The following is a 19,579-nucleotide window of genomic DNA, read 5'->3' on the forward strand; positions in this document are numbered from 1 at the left end:
AGCCACTCCTGGGAAGGTTCACCACTGTTCCATGTTTTCTCCATTTGTGGATAATGGCTCTCACTGTGGTTCGCTGGAGTCCCAAAGCTTTAGAAATGGCTTTATAACCTTTTCCAGACTGATAGATCTCAATTACTTTCTTTCTCATTTGTTCCTGAATTTCTTTGGATCTCAACATGATGTGTAGCTTTTGAGGATCTTTTGGTCTACTTCACTTTGTCAGGCAGGTCGTATTTAAGTGATTTCTTGATTGTGAACAGGTGTGGCAGTAATCAGGCCTGGGTGTGGCTAGAGAAACTGAACTCAGGTGTGATAAACCACAGTTTTAACGGGGGGATTAGACACTTTTTCACACAGGGCCCCGTTTGGATTTTGTTTTCCCTTCATAAAAAAAACCCTTCATTTAAAAACTGCATGTTGTGTTTACTTGTGTTATCTTTATATATATATATATATATATATATATATATATATACAGTATATATTCTATAATAACATTCTGTATTATTAACCCATTTAACGCACCTGCTCCAGACCTACGTACATTTCACACAGTATATTAGTGACACAATATTGTATGTTTTTGCTCTTTTTTGCCAAAGAAAATATTACCAAAAACCTGTAACGTGTACAGAAATTTTGAGGGGCAGCGGCTCAAGTGGAAAAAAGGGCACTTCTCATATTTATTTAAATTTTTTCTTAACAAAACGTTAAATATATTAGGGGTGTCCGATTTTCTGGGATTTTATTGATAATGATAATTAGATGATATTTTTTTCTGAGTGTGTTGATTGTGCTGATATCTTAAGGACTACCGTGGACAGCTGACTTCTAAAGTTTTTGATATTCTTCATATTCTGTGTGGTTCACAGCAGTGATAGAAATAATTTCCAATAAGTTTAAATTGATTTTTACCTTTTATGGGCATTTTTACCTTTATAAAGCCATTTTGTCTAAAGGTATACATCATCTTTTCAGTCAAATTCTTAAATTGAATAAAGTCATTTGGGCAGTTACCAAGGAAATGAAATCAGTATTGACAAAATTAATCTTTGCAATGCAGAGAACACACAGAAGCTGCATTAGAAGGGGCATTAAGATGCATTTACACACTGTTATACATATCTATCTACACTAATATACATTTCTGCCCCCATATCTTGAATTTTGTGATCATTCTAAATGCATTTTAATAAACTGAATCATGCAGTGAAAGAATGGGCACCGGTCAAACCTGCTAGACTTCCTATTGCCTAAACTTTAGTTAACTTAATGTAACATGGTAGCTCTCTCATGAGTCATGGATGTTAGCAGCAAGACAAATTAACTTTGTCTTTTGTAACTTAGTCTGTTGTTCATCACCACTCACCTCCACACCAAGACAAACACAACTGGAAAGGGAGGAAGCGTCACTTCTGCGGCTCTCTGCCTGTCAGTGATGTGCATGTGCCGATCAATGTGCTGCGAGGAGACGCGGAGGGGAGAAAGTCTCAACATTTCCTGACCCGACCTGATATTTTGATTTTTTATTTGTTTGACAGGGAAAGCTGTGCGCAAACCGTTTGAATAGAATCGAATGAATAAATGACTCAATGACTCATTATGACATTTACCGCCACCTACTGGCAGTTTTAGTGTTTCATAATCCTCGTGACCCCCGCTCTGCATATTTTGCATGTCTCTCTTATTTAACATACCTGATTCAAATCACATATTTCCATAATAATTAAAAAACTATAGTTCACCCCAAAAAAATAAAATTTAGTTATCATTAGCCAGGTTTCCATTACAGATTTCTCAAAACTTTTACAATATTTTATGAATGTTGATAAAAAACAAAATGACAGCATTTCCATTAACCGATGTTATGCGACTAAAACCTAATTTTTCCTTATCTGATACGTCATGGCGACAGATGTGGGTAGGTTTACGTATATCGCAGCCACCGCACTAGCCATTAATTTTAATAGAAGGAGATGCATGTGTGTATCTTTAGCAAAGCAGCACGGAGAGCCGCTTCTGGGCCGTGTGAAACGTGCCATGGCTGCTATAACCTGCTATAAGCTGCTATAAACACAAAGTTTGTAAATAAGGGGTTATCCCGGCCACCTGTCTTTATGTGGAACATAAAAAGATTCTCAGCTCACTCAGGGCGGGTCTAAGGTAAGACAACCTTGTCAATCAACTCTCGTGGGAGGGGCCTGTACAGAACTACATCATTCTGACAGGAATCTCAGAACAGCCTGATTTGAGAAAGGGGATTTTAAAATAGGGATTAAAAAAAACCACTGACTGGATTTTTATCATTATAGGATGTGAACACACACTTCCAACACACATTTATGTTCAAACAACTTGAAAAGTGAATTTTGCATCCGATGACCCCTTTCAAATAAAATATTACTTTGTAAAGCAAATTTTTTTAATGTCTATTTAATTCTTTCCTTAATTAATACAATAATGGCTTTGGGGCAGTTGTGGCCTAATGGTTAGAGAGTCGGACTCGTAATCCAAAGGTTGCGGGTTCGAGTCTCGGGCCGGCAGGGATTGTAGGTGGGGGGAGTGAATGTCCAGTGCTCTCTCCACCCTCAATACCACGACTGAGGTGCCCTTGAGCAAGACACCGAACCCCCAACTGCTCCCCGGGCGCCGCAGCATAAATGCTGCCCACTGCTCCGGGTGTGTGTTCACTACAGTCAAGTCAGCTTTATTTATATAGCGCTTTTAACAATACAGATTGTGTCAAAGCACTTAACAGTATCAAATTGGAGGATAGAGTGTCAGTAATGTATAATAATAAGATTAAACACTCAATTTTCAGTTAAAGGCATTTCATTATTGAATTCAGAGATGTCATTGTCTAGATCAGTTTAGTTTAAATAGTATCTGTGAAATCAAATTGACGATAATCACTAGAAATTAAGTGTCCCCAACTGAGCAAGCCAGAGGCGACAGCGGCAAGGACCCAAAACTCCCTCTGTGATAGAATGGAGAAAAACCCTTGGAGAAACCAGACTCAGTCGGGGGGGCAGTTCTCCTCTGGCCAGGAGATTAGTGTTTATTTATTGTTTAATTAAAATTTTAAATGTATAAATGTATTTCTATTTTATACTGTTGCAATTTCTACCAATAATAGTATTATGTAGTTAGGTATTTTATTATATTTTTAGTTATTTTCTTTTATTTTAGTTTTAGTTTTATTGCATTTAAGTCAATGTCTTCACTGGGGATATGTCCCCGCAGCTCATCCAGGTGTCCGACCTCCGCCGACGATCAGGGAGACATCATCTGATCCGGACACGGACTGAGAAACAGAATAAGAGAGAAACAGACTAATATTAGCGTAGATGCCATTCTTCTTACGATGTAACGAATACCACTGGATACCATCCAATGCACATCCATGACATTTGCGTATCCAGTTTATATATAATCTGCTGCATCTTCGCATATTATTGTGTGTATATGTGTACATAATGTAGAATGTGTGTATCGATAACTGTAAGTATCTAATAGTACACTGTGTGTGAGTATACGTATGTGGATATTACACATTGTCATCTGTATAAGTCTGTACGTATGTATAGTAATGTCTATATGTAAATTGTTTCTGCACTGTCTGGAGCACGCTCTCACTCAGCAAGGCACGTGTGCTGTGGTCATGTGACAATAAAAGTGATTTGATTTGATTTGAATACATTGTGTGTTATGGGGAGTGTTGTATATACGGTTGTATAAAACCCTCCATAACGCAATCTCCTGTTGTTTGAATATCACTCACTGTAAACACAATACCAGGCTAACCACCAAGAACTTCATGAGATCCATTCAGACCTGTTCAGTTTGAGTGATTCATTAATAGGAATCTATTCCAATGACATTTACTAAATTACTAAAGCTCAACTAACCATTTCAACTTGACAATTATTTGTTATTTCATTGTTAATAATATTTGCATGTATAGGATATTTCAGCTAAACATGTAATATAATACATTCAATGTAAATGTGGTAAGAGAGAGGTTGCAGAGTAGAAATAGATTGGATCATCTATCATTGGGAAGAGATAAATGACACCTCGTGGAACGTATTACACTTTGTGCATTTATTAAAAAAATCTGGAGAAAAGCAAAACACAGATACAGTTTTAAGATACATACAGCACACACTCAGTTGTTTTTGGAATCAGTATTATTAATCACTTCTTTGTGTGGCATATTTAGTACAGTAAAAAAAGGAAAACAGTATACCGAGGTCCAGTCAGTAAAGGCAGAGTCTTCACCGCATGTCCTGCTTTACACAGTATTGGTCAAGTTACAGAGGAATTTAGGAATATGTTACACTTTTAAAGGAAATAAATGCAATTCATTAAAGAACTGGTACTATGTACAGTTTTATACAATTAAAGTCCAGGCTCAGAGTGCTTTAAGACTCATGTCCTAAATACTCCAAAGAAGTATTCGTATCAAACTGACCCATCACATCATCTTAAAGATTTGTCTTTCTTCGCAAAAGTCCAGCTTTAGCTTACTAAAAACTATAAAGTACTACAAACTGAAGTATCTGCCCTTCATTTCAGTGATCATGTTTTATAGGACTAAAATCAAAGGATACAAGCCAAAAATGATGCTAATGTTAAAACTTGTGACTGTAAACTATACTTACTGGAAGGCTGTCAATATTAATACAACACTAACGGTGCTTTATCAGGGCATATCAACCTTTGGTAAACCTGAAATGCTTTCGGACAAAACAATAAAATAAAACCAATAACAGAAACACAGAGCTGATAGTCCAGTCTCAATAAACTGTACTAATATCCTAAATATCATAACAAACAGAAAACTGTCATTGAGTAATGTGATCTGACATATTTGATCAGAAACATTAAAGGATACTTCACCCAAAAATAGCCCATGCTTTACTCACTCTCAAGACAGCCTACACTGTAAAGAAAAACAGTTGAGCCAACTTAAAATTAAGGCAACCAGTTTCTGCAGATTTTTGAGTTTTCGCAACTTATTTTTGTAGGAGATTCTCAACTTTTTGTTGTATAAACTTAAAACAACAAGTTGAGAAAATTCAAAAATCTGCTGAAGCTGGTTGCCTTAAAATTTTAAGTTGGCTCAACGTTTTTCTTTTTTCTTTTTTACAGTGTAGGTGTACATGACTTCTTTCAGACGAATCCAATCGGAGTTATATTTAAAAATGTCCCGGCTCTTCCTAGCTTTATAATGGCAGTGAATGGCTGTGGTTTTTCAATAGTCCAAAAGCACATTCATCCATAATAAAAAGTGCTAATTTTCATTTTTGGGTGAACTTTCCCTTTAAGGATTGTCCTGTATTTGTGTGCAGTGTTGTTCTTAATGAATGGAATGATTTATGAAGATTACGAATGTTTGCACCTCCTCCGAAACACTCCACATTACTCTTGACAAGAACTATGAATCCTGTAAGCCAGAAGTAATTAAGAGCTTGAATCAGGATGAATGTCAGCACAGACAGCTATGGAAGCGTTAACAGGGTGCTGTGGAAGTGCAGAGGTCAGTGAAGTCTCGGGGTTTATTTGCTGTCCGTGTCCTCGAGGGCCGAGGGGCTGCTGTCTCTCGTGGGCAGCAGGTCGTAATGACAGGGGATATGGCTGTTCTTTGGTAGGTCGTATGGATCTTGACAAAATGGCCCGTTGCAGTTGTTGTTAGAGTGTGTGTGGACAGAACTGATGGTCGGCTCTGGATAGGGAAAAACACAGGTTCCAACCGTCACTAATTATTTATAAATACCAAAAACAGCAGTTCCTGTTCTGCAGGAAAGTCGAGTCCCATCGTGGAAACGACAAGCAGCTTCAAGCATAGCGAAGCCAAAACTCAGTAATGAAGCCTGTTAAAAACTAATATGTTTTCACAAGATTATGGATGAGAAAGTAATTATGTCAGATAAACGGTGCTTCTGCTCGGATCTTTCAGATGGAAAGTGTCACAGGTTGGGTTACTAGCCACTCATTTCACTTGTACTGGACATCGCTGCCAAATGAACATCTGTGTGCACACCAGGAAGGTGCTATGGAGTTTAGTCTAAGTTTCTTACTGCTGTGTTTTGTTCTAGTTTTCAACTATTTATAGTTTTCCTTAAATGACAATTTTTCTAAAAAAAGAAAAAAAGAACAAAAGGTCAGGACACACAATACATGTGATAATTACATTCATTTTTCCATAAATGTTCCACAAACCTTGTTGCAGTTAAACTTCCACGTTCCCACTCTGTAGAATCAAACCCTTAATCTAGGACAAACTGGGTTTTAAAACGCCCGCTACATCACTTCCTGTGGAAGCTGCCATTTTGTTGTGATGTCAGGTCAGGGGGAGAAATGATGTGATGTTAGTTTTCCATTTCATTTGTTGTTAAACCCTCTTCTGCTAATGGTTGTTGTTGTACTTGTTTGATGGGTTTAAGTCTGGTTGTGCTGGATGTTCACATTCTATAACTGGTTTGTTTTCTCCTGTAGGGGCATTAGCCTGTTAATAGGCTTGCTAGCTGAAAGGAAGGCAGGTTGTGTTTTGTCTTTGGTTCTGATTGTGGATTGAGCAATGTTACATACTTGGGCCATTTTGATGTAGCCAAATTAAGCACATTGTTGCTGTTTTGTTTCTTTTTGTACAGTTTTTATTTCTTTTTGTTTTCTCATGCACTGTAAATATTTTTTCACCTTCCAATAAACCACCAATTTTTTGATTATTGTGCCAACATTTTGTACAGGATGTCATTTCCTTTACCACTCCAACTGGTTGGCCTCCCACAGAAAGTGCCATTATAAACTCTTTCTCTGGTGAGTCTGTCCTCATCTGCAGTGCCTGTACAAACAGACCGAGGTGAGGGCTGATGGAGAAGACAGGCATGACGGCCCGATTATAATGTATGTGTGGAGACAGGACGTGAATACAACAGCTGCTCATACTCATTCTCTGCTAGACGAGGAACTGATGTGTGCTGCTGGTTATTGCTGTAGTTGTAGATTATTGTTGCTGCTGCAAGGAAGTACAGGATCTTGCTACTGCCAATGCATACAGAGATACGGTGCTGTGAGTATTTAAGACATACTGCTGCTGCACAAATAGTATATAAAATAAGCTGTAGCAGGTCTATACAGGTGGAGCTGGGGAAGGTTTCAGAGCAACTCTAGTGAATGCTAACCAGCCATGCCATTTAAATGTATGCAACATTGGCTGTGTATATAACATGAACCAATTAGATTGTGCCAAGTAGTTTAATGCTGTTAATATCATCAATTTGTGTTAACAACCCACCAGCCTGAGCCATCTAGAGTTTGCACGGCTCACTGCTGGATCTGTTATTCTCCAGTAAAAGTACCATTACATTAATGAAATTTGACTTAAGTACAAGTAAAAGTACCAGTCTAAAAATCTACTGAAGTAAAAGTAAAAAGTAGTTCATTTAAAATGTACTCAGAGTAAAAATTACTTAGTTACATTTTAACAGTGGGAGGGACGCAAAACTGGGATAAGCCAAGGGTGTCAAACTCAGCTCCTGGAGGCCCACAGCCCTGCACAGTTTAGATATAACCCTAACACATCTGATTCAGCTAGTCTAATCATTCAGGCTTATTTGAAAACTACATGGTATGTGTGTTGGAGCAGGGTTGGACCTAAACTCTGCAGGGCTCCGGCCCTCTAGGAACTGAGTTTGACACCCCTGGGCTGTTACCAGGTAAATTCAATTAGTATGAACATAATTCATCTTTGCAATGCAAAAGAAACACAGAAGCTTCATCTGAAGTGGCATTTAGATGTAGTTACACACTGTTTAATGCAGGACATGAATGCATTTAACCTGCAGTAACAAATGCAGAAATAATGTTTTGATATATAAGACATAAAATGTTGAATAATCATTTGAAATGATTAAAAATAAATAAATGAAAAGATACTTTAAATGTGAAATAAAAACCACCCGTAGGTGTCAGCAAGTCACTGTTTATAAGCGAGTCATTGCGATTGAACGAATCATTTAAACGGTTGATTGATTCATTCAGGAACAAAGCACCGTAATGTTGCTCAGAGATGCAAAACAGTGCTGTGGCTGTGTTTGGAATGATTTTTGTTGACGAAATAGAGCAAAAACAGGCAATATGGTGTGTAAACGTCTCTTAATTAACTTATTGTTTTTTGAACTGTTGTAAAAAAAATCTATGTGTAATCATGCTGATTTTTGGAGAAAAAACAGCACTCTTCGTGTGGTATTAATTTACTATATGAAATGATATCAATTTTCTGTCCCTATATCAATTTTGTGATCATTCTAAATGCATTTTAACAGACTGAATCACGCAGTGAAAGAACGCACTCAAGCACACTAGTCTAATCTACTAGACTTCACGGCACTCTGTAGGAGTGTTTTTGGCAAAATACAGATAATGTCAAATTGTACATCGTTAAAACAACAATTACGATATTATCGCAGACTATATATATATATCGCACACCCTGCACCACTGTCTTTTTGGCTAATTTGTGCAGAACCTCTTGCTAAACTGTCAAAGCTTCATTTTAACCACCAATGCAACGATGTATGGAATGCCAACCCTGCCATAATTAGAAATAAATTTACGTATTTATTTCCTCATTTATTTATTTTCAAATTTATTTGTCCGTAGGGTAATGAATATGGAGTATGAATCCAGTATGAATACTTCAGCCAAGTGTGGTGACCCATACTCGGAATTCGTGCTCTGCATTTAACCCATCCAACGTGCACACACACACACACACACACACACACACACAGCAGTGAACACACACACACACACACACACACACACACACACACACACACAGCAGTGAACACTCACACACACACACACACAGCAGTGAACACACACACACACACACACACACAGCAGTGAACACACACACACACACAGCAGTGAACACACACACACACACACACACACACACACAGCAGTGAACACACACACACACACACACACACACACACACAGCAGTGAACACACACACACACACAGCAGTGAACACACACACACACACACACACACACAGCAGTGAACACACACACACACACACACAGCAGTGAACACACACACACACACACACACACAGCAGTGAACACACACACACAAACATAATTTGCAGGTGGGACGTGTCCCCACGACCCCATCACTTTTTGCAACATATTGCGGTGATGCACAGATGTACCTAAAGAAAGAAACATCTCCATTCGATAAGAAATTCGTTGGTGTGTGTCAAATAACAGGTGATCTATCGCTGGAATGGGGTGTTTTTGAAATCATGGCAAGTGCTTGTTGCCGCTGTAATCAGTTCTCTCTTGGCGCTTGTGTACAACACAGGCGATCGAGCTCTTCGTTCTGGTAAAAGCACAAAACCAAAACAAAATGCACACAAACGTGTCCCTGCTCTTGATATACAATCACTGATGAACACTTTTGGTTTTAATGGGGGAAAAAATTATCAATATGAGGGTATTCGAACACAAGACCTCAAAGACTATCAAAGCACACTTGGGAAACATGCAAATTTATGTATTTATTCACTCCTGTGAAGAATCTCGGCACTAATTATATTATATTATTAATATTTATATGTATATTAACATAGTCACTTCGGGCGGCTGCACTGTCTGTAGTTGCCACTGACCCGTGATATAATATTTTGGCCATACTGCCCATCTAAGTCATTCATCACACATTATCAACAGGCAATGCAGGCTACACTTCTTGTATTTCGTTTGGGCACCACAAGGTGTCACTGTGGCCTCAAAGCTTACCCCTCGCCTGCTCTGCCTCCATTGCTATTCCTGAGGTAAAATATGCCCTCCTCATTATCCTACGGACAAATAAATGAGAAAATAAATAAATGAGGAAATAAATACGTAAATAAATACATCAATTTGAAAATAAAAGAGGAAATAAATAAATGTGGAAAAAAAACTTTACTTTTCTTTGTACATTTATTTATTTATATTTGCTTTTTTACATTTCTTTGTACATTTCTTTATTTATTTCTAATTATGGCAGGATTGGCATTCCATAACAATGCATGTATTTACCTTACCTACATGCTTGTGAAGGGATGTTGTCGAGTTTTGGCAAACACTTACACTGCATAATAGAGCATAAATATGGGTTCACTTCATTTCCTTCGAGTTCAACTTCAGCAGAATACGGCTGGGTTTGGTGTTCAGATGGGTCTGCACCGCTAACGCCTGTCCTGTCCGTCTGCATCTTTCTTCTGATTTTAGCACCAGTTTGTTCTCCTGCCCATTATTTACTGCAGCAGTTTCCAGGGAGCGACTTTTTTTTTTTTTTTTACTCAGTAATTCATGTGTTTTAAAATGTAGCGAAGTACAATACTTCAAACAAAATATACTTAAGTAAAAGTAAAATTACAGATTTTGAAAAATTACTTTAAAAAGTAGAAGTACACAAAAAAGCTACTCAATTACAGTAACGCGAGTAAATGTAATTTGTTACTTTCCACCTCTGTTATTCTCTTACCAACTTCATAGACGTTTTTGTTGGCAGGGCTGGAGGCGTGTATCTCAGCGTATGGCACGTCTCTGTGAGAGGGGGACTTCATCTCCACATAGCCGCACTCCGAGCTCTTGGTCATCAGCAGAGGAGGGTCTTTGATGGTGGCGTATGGGTTCTCTGAGCTGTTGAGAGAGCTGGAGCTGGCGTGATAGGGCACGCTCTTCACCAGATCTACAGACAGAGAGAAGCGGTCAGTCATCCCAATGTGTGAAGGCATTTAGTCTCCCTAAGACCTAGGGCTGGGAAAACAAATCGATGCATCGCGAATCGAGAAATGATTCAGCATCAATTCTGAGATTTTCCGAATGCATGGCGATTCTTTCTGGAGGGGATTCTGAGCTTTCATTTAAACTGCTGATTTTGTCTGGCCAGAGGAGAATGACTCAATTTCGACAAACTATGTCCCCGTCTAAATACAGTAAAGCTGATATAAAGCCACCCAGCTCTATATCAAGCTGATGTAAAGCTGCTTTGACAAAAAAAACTGTTAAAAGCGCTATACAAATAATATTGACTTGACTTGACTTAGTTTTGAACAGTAGATGGCGCTGCATGCTTCAGAAACAGCCGTACTCTGCTCGCTTCCAAATCCTTACACACACTCGAACCGAAAATAATCATTCATAAGATTAGAAAAGGTTGAAGTGAATCACAAGGGTGTTCACAGTGGGCTGTGTTTACATTAATCTCACGCCATAAAAGCATTCTGAGCTGAGGTGAGATTACAGACTCAGCCGATCACACAAGTGCTCTTCAGCACTCTTCTTCATCAGTATTTGAGTGTGTGGATAAAAACTAGAGCAGAATGCCATCTGCTGTTAAAATAGAAGCTCAGAATCGACTCCAGAGAATCGAGATGCATTCGGAAGATCTCAGAATCCAACCACGAATCGATACTGCATTGATTTATAGTCGCAGCCCTACTCAAACATGTATGCCTTCTTCACACAGCAAAGAACATATTTTGGAGCACGCAAGGGTGCAAACAACATCGCACCCGACTGACATTTTTCAAAATATTGTCTTTTGTGTCCACAGAAGAAATGCATACATGTTTTGTGAGTAAATGAGAGAATTTTCTCTTTGCTTGCTACACGATCATTTACCTCGCAGTGACTTTCCCATGTAACGCCTGTCAACTCCATAAGCTCCTAATGAGAGAATCAAACAGAAGAAGTTAAACTAAAGCAATCCTTGTGTAGACACAGCTTACAGCTGCGAATGCTGCATGTGAAATGACGAGTGTTTGCACAGAGGCGGTCAGGAAACGAGTCACCGCACAGTTAGTCTTTTGTCATTTTTAGTAAACGCTGGGCTACTGAACATTATCGTGTCAAATGCTTGGCTGTTGTGTTTGTTGTGATCATGGTGGTTGGATGTCACACCGAGCTCGTTGAAGGATCCTCCTTGTTTCCAGTCGGCTGGTAGAGTTCCTGTGTGATCCAGCAGGGAAAGACGTTTCCTCGGCTCAGCGTTCTTCAGGTTCACAAACAACTGATTGTTCTTCGGCTGTCAGGCAGAAGAAAATCAACAATTATAGTCAGTGTCTTCCTACAACGTTTCACAGAATTCCTCAATTCTGGTCAGCTTCTGCTCCTAAAACCATGAGTCAGAATTTTGGATTCTTGATTAAATAAAGCCTGTGGTCAACATTCCATTTTTGTGTACATTTTGTTCAAAATGACACACCTTATTTTACTCCAAAATAAATAAAAAAAATGCTTCTATCACACAGGCAAGGGAATGAGTGTAAAAGCTCTATTCAGCAGCAGTATCTCGTAAACAGCCCAGAATATTAGTCCTTTATTCCCAGAGCTGTTTGTTGGTAGAGTAGCACCTTTCCATAGGGCAGGCTGTTAGCGTGAGGCGGGCTGCTGCACTGGGTCAGTGTGTGGTAGCTGGGGTTGGAGAAATAGTTACTGTTGGGAAGGACGTCAGTCTGCGGGAGCACCTCTACAAACAGGAAACACGTCACACACACGTCTCCTCATAAGACTTACACAGGAAATCATAAGAATGAGAAGAAATGTCACTGTGATGCTGACCTGCAATGGCGTAATCGGTGTTGGCCCTCAAGGTAGGTGTGTACGTGACCGCAGGCATCGTGGATTCTTTGCCTTTCTGTTTCTTGCGGTAAATGATGAAGAGGAGGAGGAGGATGAGCACAAGGAGCACCAGAACGATGATTCCTGCGATCGCACCGATCTGATAAGAGTCCACAGGCACAGCGGCGCTCGTCAAGCTGTTGAGATTCCCTACGATGATCACACCGACTGAGAAAGACGGCAAACTTCAGTCACACAATCAAAGAGCAAAGCGAGAGCATCCCACTGAGAGAAACCTCACAGTGCGTCCATGTGACAGAACCAGAGGGAAGCATCTACACTGGACATACAGTGCCTTGCAAAAGTATTCATACTTCAACTCTGACCAGTCTCCCAGTCCCTGCTGCTGGAAAACAGGCTGCTACCAGCACACTTTACTGTTGGGATGCTACTCTGCAGGTGATGAGCAGTGGAGACTACATGTTTCTGTGAACATTCAATGCAGCAGAATTGTTTCTGAACTCTTCTCCAGATGTGTGGCTTGATGCAATCCTGTCTCTGAGCGCTACAGGCAGTTCTTTTGACCTCAGGGCTTGGTTTTTGCTCTGAAGACATGTGCCTTTCCGAATCATACACATTCTATTGAATTTGCCATATCTACAAGCATGAATACTCTTGAGTTAAATTTCAAGTGTCCCTGAAAAGGGTATGAATACTTATGCAATGGAATCATTTCATTTTTTATTTCTAATCATTTTGCAAAGTTGTTACAAACCTGTTTTGTGCTTTGTCATTATGGTGTATAGAGTGTAGATTGAGGTGGAAAAAAGTAAAGCAGTTTAACATAAGACTGCAACATAACAAAACATGGAATAAAATTAAGGGGTATGAATACTTTCGCAAGACACTGTATCTATTTCTGATGTTGGGATTTTTTTTGCTATTCTAAAATAGCAATTCTATTCCCGTTCATACCAATGGATACAAAGGAAACATAAAGATTCTACTTACAGCGGGTAAAATAAGTATTGAACACGTCATCATTTTTAAATATATTACTAAAGATGCTGTTGACTTGAAATTTTCACCAGATGTCAGTAACAACCCAAGTAATCCATACATACAAATAAAACAAAACAAATAAGTTCAGAAATTACAACAGCACCTTTAGTAATATATTTACTGAGAAAAATGGTGAGATGTTCAATACTTGTTTTACCCGCTGTATTTAATATAACTGCAAGTGCTAATGTAAGCTTACCCTGGTCACAGCGCGTGCCTTTCCAGCCGGGGTTACAGTAGCAGGTGCCAGTCATGTGATCACAGGTGGAATTATTAAGACAGTCGCACACCTGCCGACAGCCGTATCCGTACGTACCTGCAGGACATTCTGGAAGCCAGTGGAAAACCGCGGATCAGACACAGACTTATGGAAGCATATGTGCAGCTAAATTCAATTTGAAATGTAATATGCAAAATGGCAATGTAATATGTAATATGGCAATGAAATGAATTTACATTTTCCCATTCCATATGTACAACATTTAGTGCAAAATGAAAATGAAAATTTAATTATATAATTTAAATTTGCCATTTTCTACACTAGTTTTAATATGTAAATATATATTTTTAAAGCTTTATAAGTTGCAAAATGAAAATGAAAATGTATTACCCAAATTGATTAGATATGTTTAACATGTCCAAGCAAAAACTGTATCAAAATGATCATTTAAATGCTGTTTTTCCTAAATTAGATTAGATTAGATTAGATTCAACTTTATTGTCATTTATGCAGAGTACAAGTACAGAGCTAATGAAATGCAGTTAGCATCTAACCAGAAGTGCAAGAATATAGTGTTTTATATACATATAAGTGCAGAGTAAGTGAAGATATGATTTACAGAATGTACAGTGGAATTGCTATATACAGTATTGAGCAGAGTATATACAGAATATAAATAGGAATGCAATGTAGGGATTGTATGTACATTATGAACAGAGCAATGTAGATTATATAGATTACAGATTATATATACACATTATGAACAGCAGAAACGTGAGAACAGTGGTAATAAATAAATACAGCTGGATGAGTGTGCAAAGCATTGATAGAACAATGTATTCTATGCAAAATAGCAGTAGTGCAATATTTTATAGAAATAGTTTACTGTGCTTGTACAGTAACAACTTTATACAGTTTATAGTGTAATAACTTGTGCAGTCTGTGCAAAATATGAGTAGTGCAAATGCATGTGTGTAAAGTACTGTGACCAGTGCAGTAATAAGCAGGCGCAGGTTAGATTGGTGCTGTGGCGTTCAGAAGTGTCACAGCCTCGGGGAAGAAGCTCTTCCTGAGCCTACTAGTGCGAGAGCGTAGGCACCTGTAACGCCTGCCGGATGGAAGGAGGGTGAAAAGTCCATGGTTAGGGTGAGAGGCATCCTTGATGATGTTTCTTGCCCTGCCCAGACAGCGCTTATAATAAATGTTCTCAATGGAAGTTAACTGGGTGCCGGTGATCCGTTGAGCAGTTTTCACCACCCGCTGGAGTGCTTTGCGGTCAGATGCGGAGCAATTGCTGTACCATACTGAGATGCAGTTCGTGAGTATGCTCTCAATGGTACAGCGGTAGAATTCCACAAGGATCCTGGGATTCAGGTGAACTTTCTTAAGGCTCCTTAAGAAGTAAAGGCGCTGCTGTGCCTTTTTGACCAGAGTGGAGGTGTTATGGGAGCAGGTGAGGTCATCAGAGATGTGGATGCCAAGGAACTTGAAACTCGACACACGCTCCACTACAGCTCCGTTGATGTAGATGGGTGTGTGTGTGCATGACTCCTAGTCCGCCTGAAGTCCACAATGATCTCCTTTGTCTTCTGGGTGTTTAGCTGTAGATTATTGGTGGCACACCACACAGCCAGGTGCTGCACCTCATCCCTGTAGGCTGATTCATCGTCATCCTTGATCAGACCTACCACCGTGGTGTCATCTGCAAATTTGATGATGGTGTTGGAGCCATAAACAGGAACACAGTCATGGGTGAAGAGGGAGTACAGGAGAGGGCTCAGTACGCAGCCCTGTGGCACGCCGGTGTTCAGGGTGATGATGGAGGAGGAGAGGTTATCTAACTTAACGGACTGAGGTCTGTTAGTCAGAAAATCTAGAATCCAATTGCAGATGGGTGTGCTGATTCCAAGCTGGCTGAGCTTGGAGATCAGCTTGGAGGGGATTACAGTATTGAATGCAGAACTGAAGTCTATGAACAGCATTCTCACATGTGTGTTTTGACTGTCCAGGTGGGTGAGGGCAGAGTGAAGCGCTGTTGAGATGGCGTCCTCTGTTGACCTATTGTGGCGATAGGCAAATTGGAATGGGTCCAGTGTAGCAGGGAGACAGGATTTTAGGTGGGATGCAACCAGTTTCTCAAAACACTTGGCAATGATGGGGGTGAGTGCAACAGGACGGAAGTCGTTAGGGACCGAGGCAGTGGAGTGTTTCGGTACTGGTACGATGGTGGAGGTTTTGAAGATAGTGGGGACAGTTGTTTGGGCCAGGGACAGATTGAAAATGTCCGTGAAGACCCCAGCTAGCTGCTCCGCACAGGCTTTAAGCACACGACCAGGTATTCCGTCAGGGCCAGCTGCCTTCCGTGCATTCACCTTACGCAGAGTGGAGTAAACATCTGATGTGGAGAGAGTGAGAGGCAGTTCACTGGGTTGATGCTCAGCTTTGAGTGAGATCTCCTTATTATTTTGATCAAAACGAGCATAAAAGTGATTGAGCTCGTCTGGGAGGGAGGCAGAGCTGGAGGGGGGCACAGAGTTAGGTGGTTTGTAATCCGTGATAGATTGTATGCCTTGCCACATACGCCGGGGGTCTGAAGAGTTGAAGTGATCTTCAATCTTCTGTTTGTGTGTGAGTTTGGCCTGGCAGATACCCTTCCTCAGGTTGGCTCTGGCTGAGCTGTAAGCCTCCTGGTCTCCAGACCTGAAGGCTGCATCTCTTGCTTTGAGCAGGAGGCGAACCTCTCTGTTCATCCAGGGCTTCTGATGCATTTAGACTTAGGGGTAGGACACTTGGGATTGCATTTTCATCGTGAGACCGCGTGATAATTGTTGCAAAATGCAGTGAGAGTTTCAAAAGCATTCTGAGCCAAAGGTGCAGCATAAGGGTAGCAAAATGGTGATTTAAATGTCTTTTATTTTTCTTAAATGCATTGACACTGTGGTGAGTGTCGCAGGTGTCGCTCATTATCATTAACTCCACCGGCCTCGCTCCGTTCCCACGGCTCTCGGCCCCGCCCCACTCACCACAGACACTTACACATATGACGTTTCAATTGCATTTTCATGAAATACCCTGCGATGAATATAGTTTAAGTCATTATGGATTTGAAAATGCATTCCGAGCCGAGCACGCCCCCGAGCTGTCAATCATTACGTCAAGGCGGGGCTCGGCAACAGGACACACGATAGGTCAATATTCACCATTATCCAAACGCTTTTCACCTGCCTCAACATCTCTCACTGTTTACACTCGGATTGATGCACATAAGCAAACAAACAGTGCTATTCTACACTTATTTACTACCTTACCTTATATTTTATTACTCTTTTATTTTTAATCCGTAAAATAGCGCATGTTCCGTGGCACCTGAACAGGGACGTGCAGAGAGTTCCTCAGGGCAGGGCTTTGGGCGCTCGAGCCCCTCCCTTTTTTCAAAATGATTCAAAAGTGCCCCTCTCAGACAAATATCAATGATATTGTGGTCAATAAAACAAAATGCATTTGAATTCTAATTAACATGATAATGTGTACAAAACGGTAACTAATCGCTCAAAAGTCGGGACATTCCTGTTTATTTTTACATATCTGTCAATCTGAGGCGTTGCTATGGGTTGCGTGCTTTTCTTGACTTATATACTTACTGATATTCCACAGCATGTTCAGAAACCATAGGCTTATAGCCATACATGGTTCTTTCAGTGAGTGGGTCGACAGAAAGAAAAAAAATAAACCAAACAAAAAATATAAAAAAAAAATCATCAATAATCAAAGCTAGTGTGTCAATTTAATTAAAAATCCATATATTATATATTTTAGAATATTAGGCTACATAATTAATCAATCAAGTCAAGTCACTATTATTTGTATAGCGCTTTTAACAATGCAAATTGTGTCAAAGCAGCTTTACATCAGCTTGATATAAAGATGGGTGGCTTTATATCAGCTTTACAGTATTTAGACGGGGAAATATTTTGCCGTCTTGGAGACGGGGTCTTCACTGGGGGTCAGTCTCTGGGGCTCATCTAGGTGTCCTGGCTGTAGAGGTCATCTCTAGGTGCTGATCCACTATCTGATCTGGTTCCTGTGGTCTTGTCCCGATGGCCGTCTTGGAGACAGGGTCTTCACTGGGGATCAGTCTCTGGGGCTCATCTAGGTGTCCTGGCTGTAGAGGTCATCTCTAGGTGCTGATCCACCATCTGATCTGGATACAGTCTGGATCTGGGTGGCTACGGTGACCTCAGAATAAGAAAGAAACAGACTAATATTAGCGTAGATGCCATTCTTCTAACAATGTAACAAGTACATCAGGTGTTTTAGGAAGTGTTCCCGGTTCCGGTTGACCTAATTAATGCAGCCTAACAATCCTTTAACGGATCTGAATTATAGAAATGTGATAGTGTATTATGTGTAAACCAGGTTAAAGAGATGGGTCTTTAATCTAGATTTAAACTGACAGAGTGTGTCTGCCTCCCGAACAGTGTTAGGTAGATTGTTCCAGAGTTTGGGTGCTAAATAGGAAAACGATCTCCCGCCTGCAGTTGATTTTGATATTCTAGGTATTATCAAATGGCCAGAGTTTTGAGATCGTAGCGGACGGTAAGGACTATAATGTGATAAGAGCTCGCTCAAGTACTGAGGTGCCAAACCATTCAGGGCTTTATAGGTAATTAGCAAGATCTTAAAATGTATCCGATGTTTAATAGGGAGCCAATGCAGTGTTGACAGAAGTGTTGAATCAATGCCCGTTTGTCATGTACACCAACCAATCATGATCTGGCTCAAGTTCAAATTTCATTGGACAATAATGTGAAGTGGAGCAGTCATTTTCCGTTCTTATTCATAAATCGGTAGAAAATGACATGGGACAGACGAGCTTATTTGTGGAGCGATCTGGATCTGCGGTTTGTCTCATTTTATAAATCAAATATTACATCGCTGAGAAAATAGATGTTGAATGACTACAGAAGTGCTGCACAAAATAATGTTAATGGTAATAAGTAGGCTATTCAATTCACTTATATTTATGTATGATATCATATCTTCACCGTTTACTATTTGATGAAACTCTCATAGTTAATGAAGCCCAAGTGCCACCTACAGGCCTGTTATGTGAAGTGGGCTGGCGAAATGGTGATGTGAAAGGACTTTATTATTTTACCACTTTTGATAATTATGCAGCATTATGAAAGTGTCTTATGCTCATCAAGCCTGCATTATTTGATCAAAAATACAGAAAAACTGTAATATTGTGAAATATTACAATTTAAAAGAATGTTTTTCTATTTTAATATACTTTAAAATATCATTTATTTCTGTGATTTAAAGCTGAATTTTCAGCATCATTACTCCAGTCTTCAATGCATGGTCCTTCAGAAATCATTCTAATATGCTGATTTATTATCAATGTTGGACACAGTTGTGCTGCTTCATTTTTTGCTTTTCATTTTTATTTATTTATTTTGGAACCTGTGATACTTTTTTGGGGTTCATTGATAAATAAAATTGAAAAAGAACAGCATTTATTCAAATTAGAGATGTTTTCTAACAATATTGAGCTTTACTATCACTGTTTCTATCAATTTAACAAATCCTTTTAAAATATATATATATTGACCGCAAGCTTGAATGGTAGTGCATATTGTTACAAAAGTTATATTTTAAATAAATGCTG

General features: G+C 39.6%; 1 protein-coding gene across 1 annotated transcript in view; it reads right to left on the reverse strand.

Moving 5' to 3' along the window:
- Positions 1–5,561: 5,561 nt before the first annotated feature.
- The window catches only part of LOC306864402 (multiple epidermal growth factor-like domains protein 10), a gene marked incomplete at both ends in the record, with an annotated part of 75,602 nt that continues 61,584 nt past the window's right edge, over positions 5,562–19,579 (reverse strand). The window contains 7 exons of the mRNA XM_079408412.1: positions 5,562–5,728; positions 10,546–10,752; positions 11,688–11,732; positions 11,967–12,090; positions 12,419–12,534; positions 12,627–12,854; positions 13,888–14,016. Of these exons, the coding sequence (XP_079264538.1) occupies positions 5,562–5,728; positions 10,546–10,752; positions 11,688–11,732; positions 11,967–12,090; positions 12,419–12,534; positions 12,627–12,854; positions 13,888–14,016 (1,016 nt within the window). The remainder of the gene's footprint in view (positions 5,729–10,545; positions 10,753–11,687; positions 11,733–11,966; positions 12,091–12,418; positions 12,535–12,626; positions 12,855–13,887; positions 14,017–19,579) is intronic.

The sequence above is a fragment of the Barbus barbus genome (genome assembly GCF_936440315.1).
Source record: "Barbus barbus genome assembly, chromosome: 45".
NCBI lineage: Eukaryota > Metazoa > Chordata > Actinopteri > Cypriniformes > Cyprinidae > Barbus > Barbus barbus.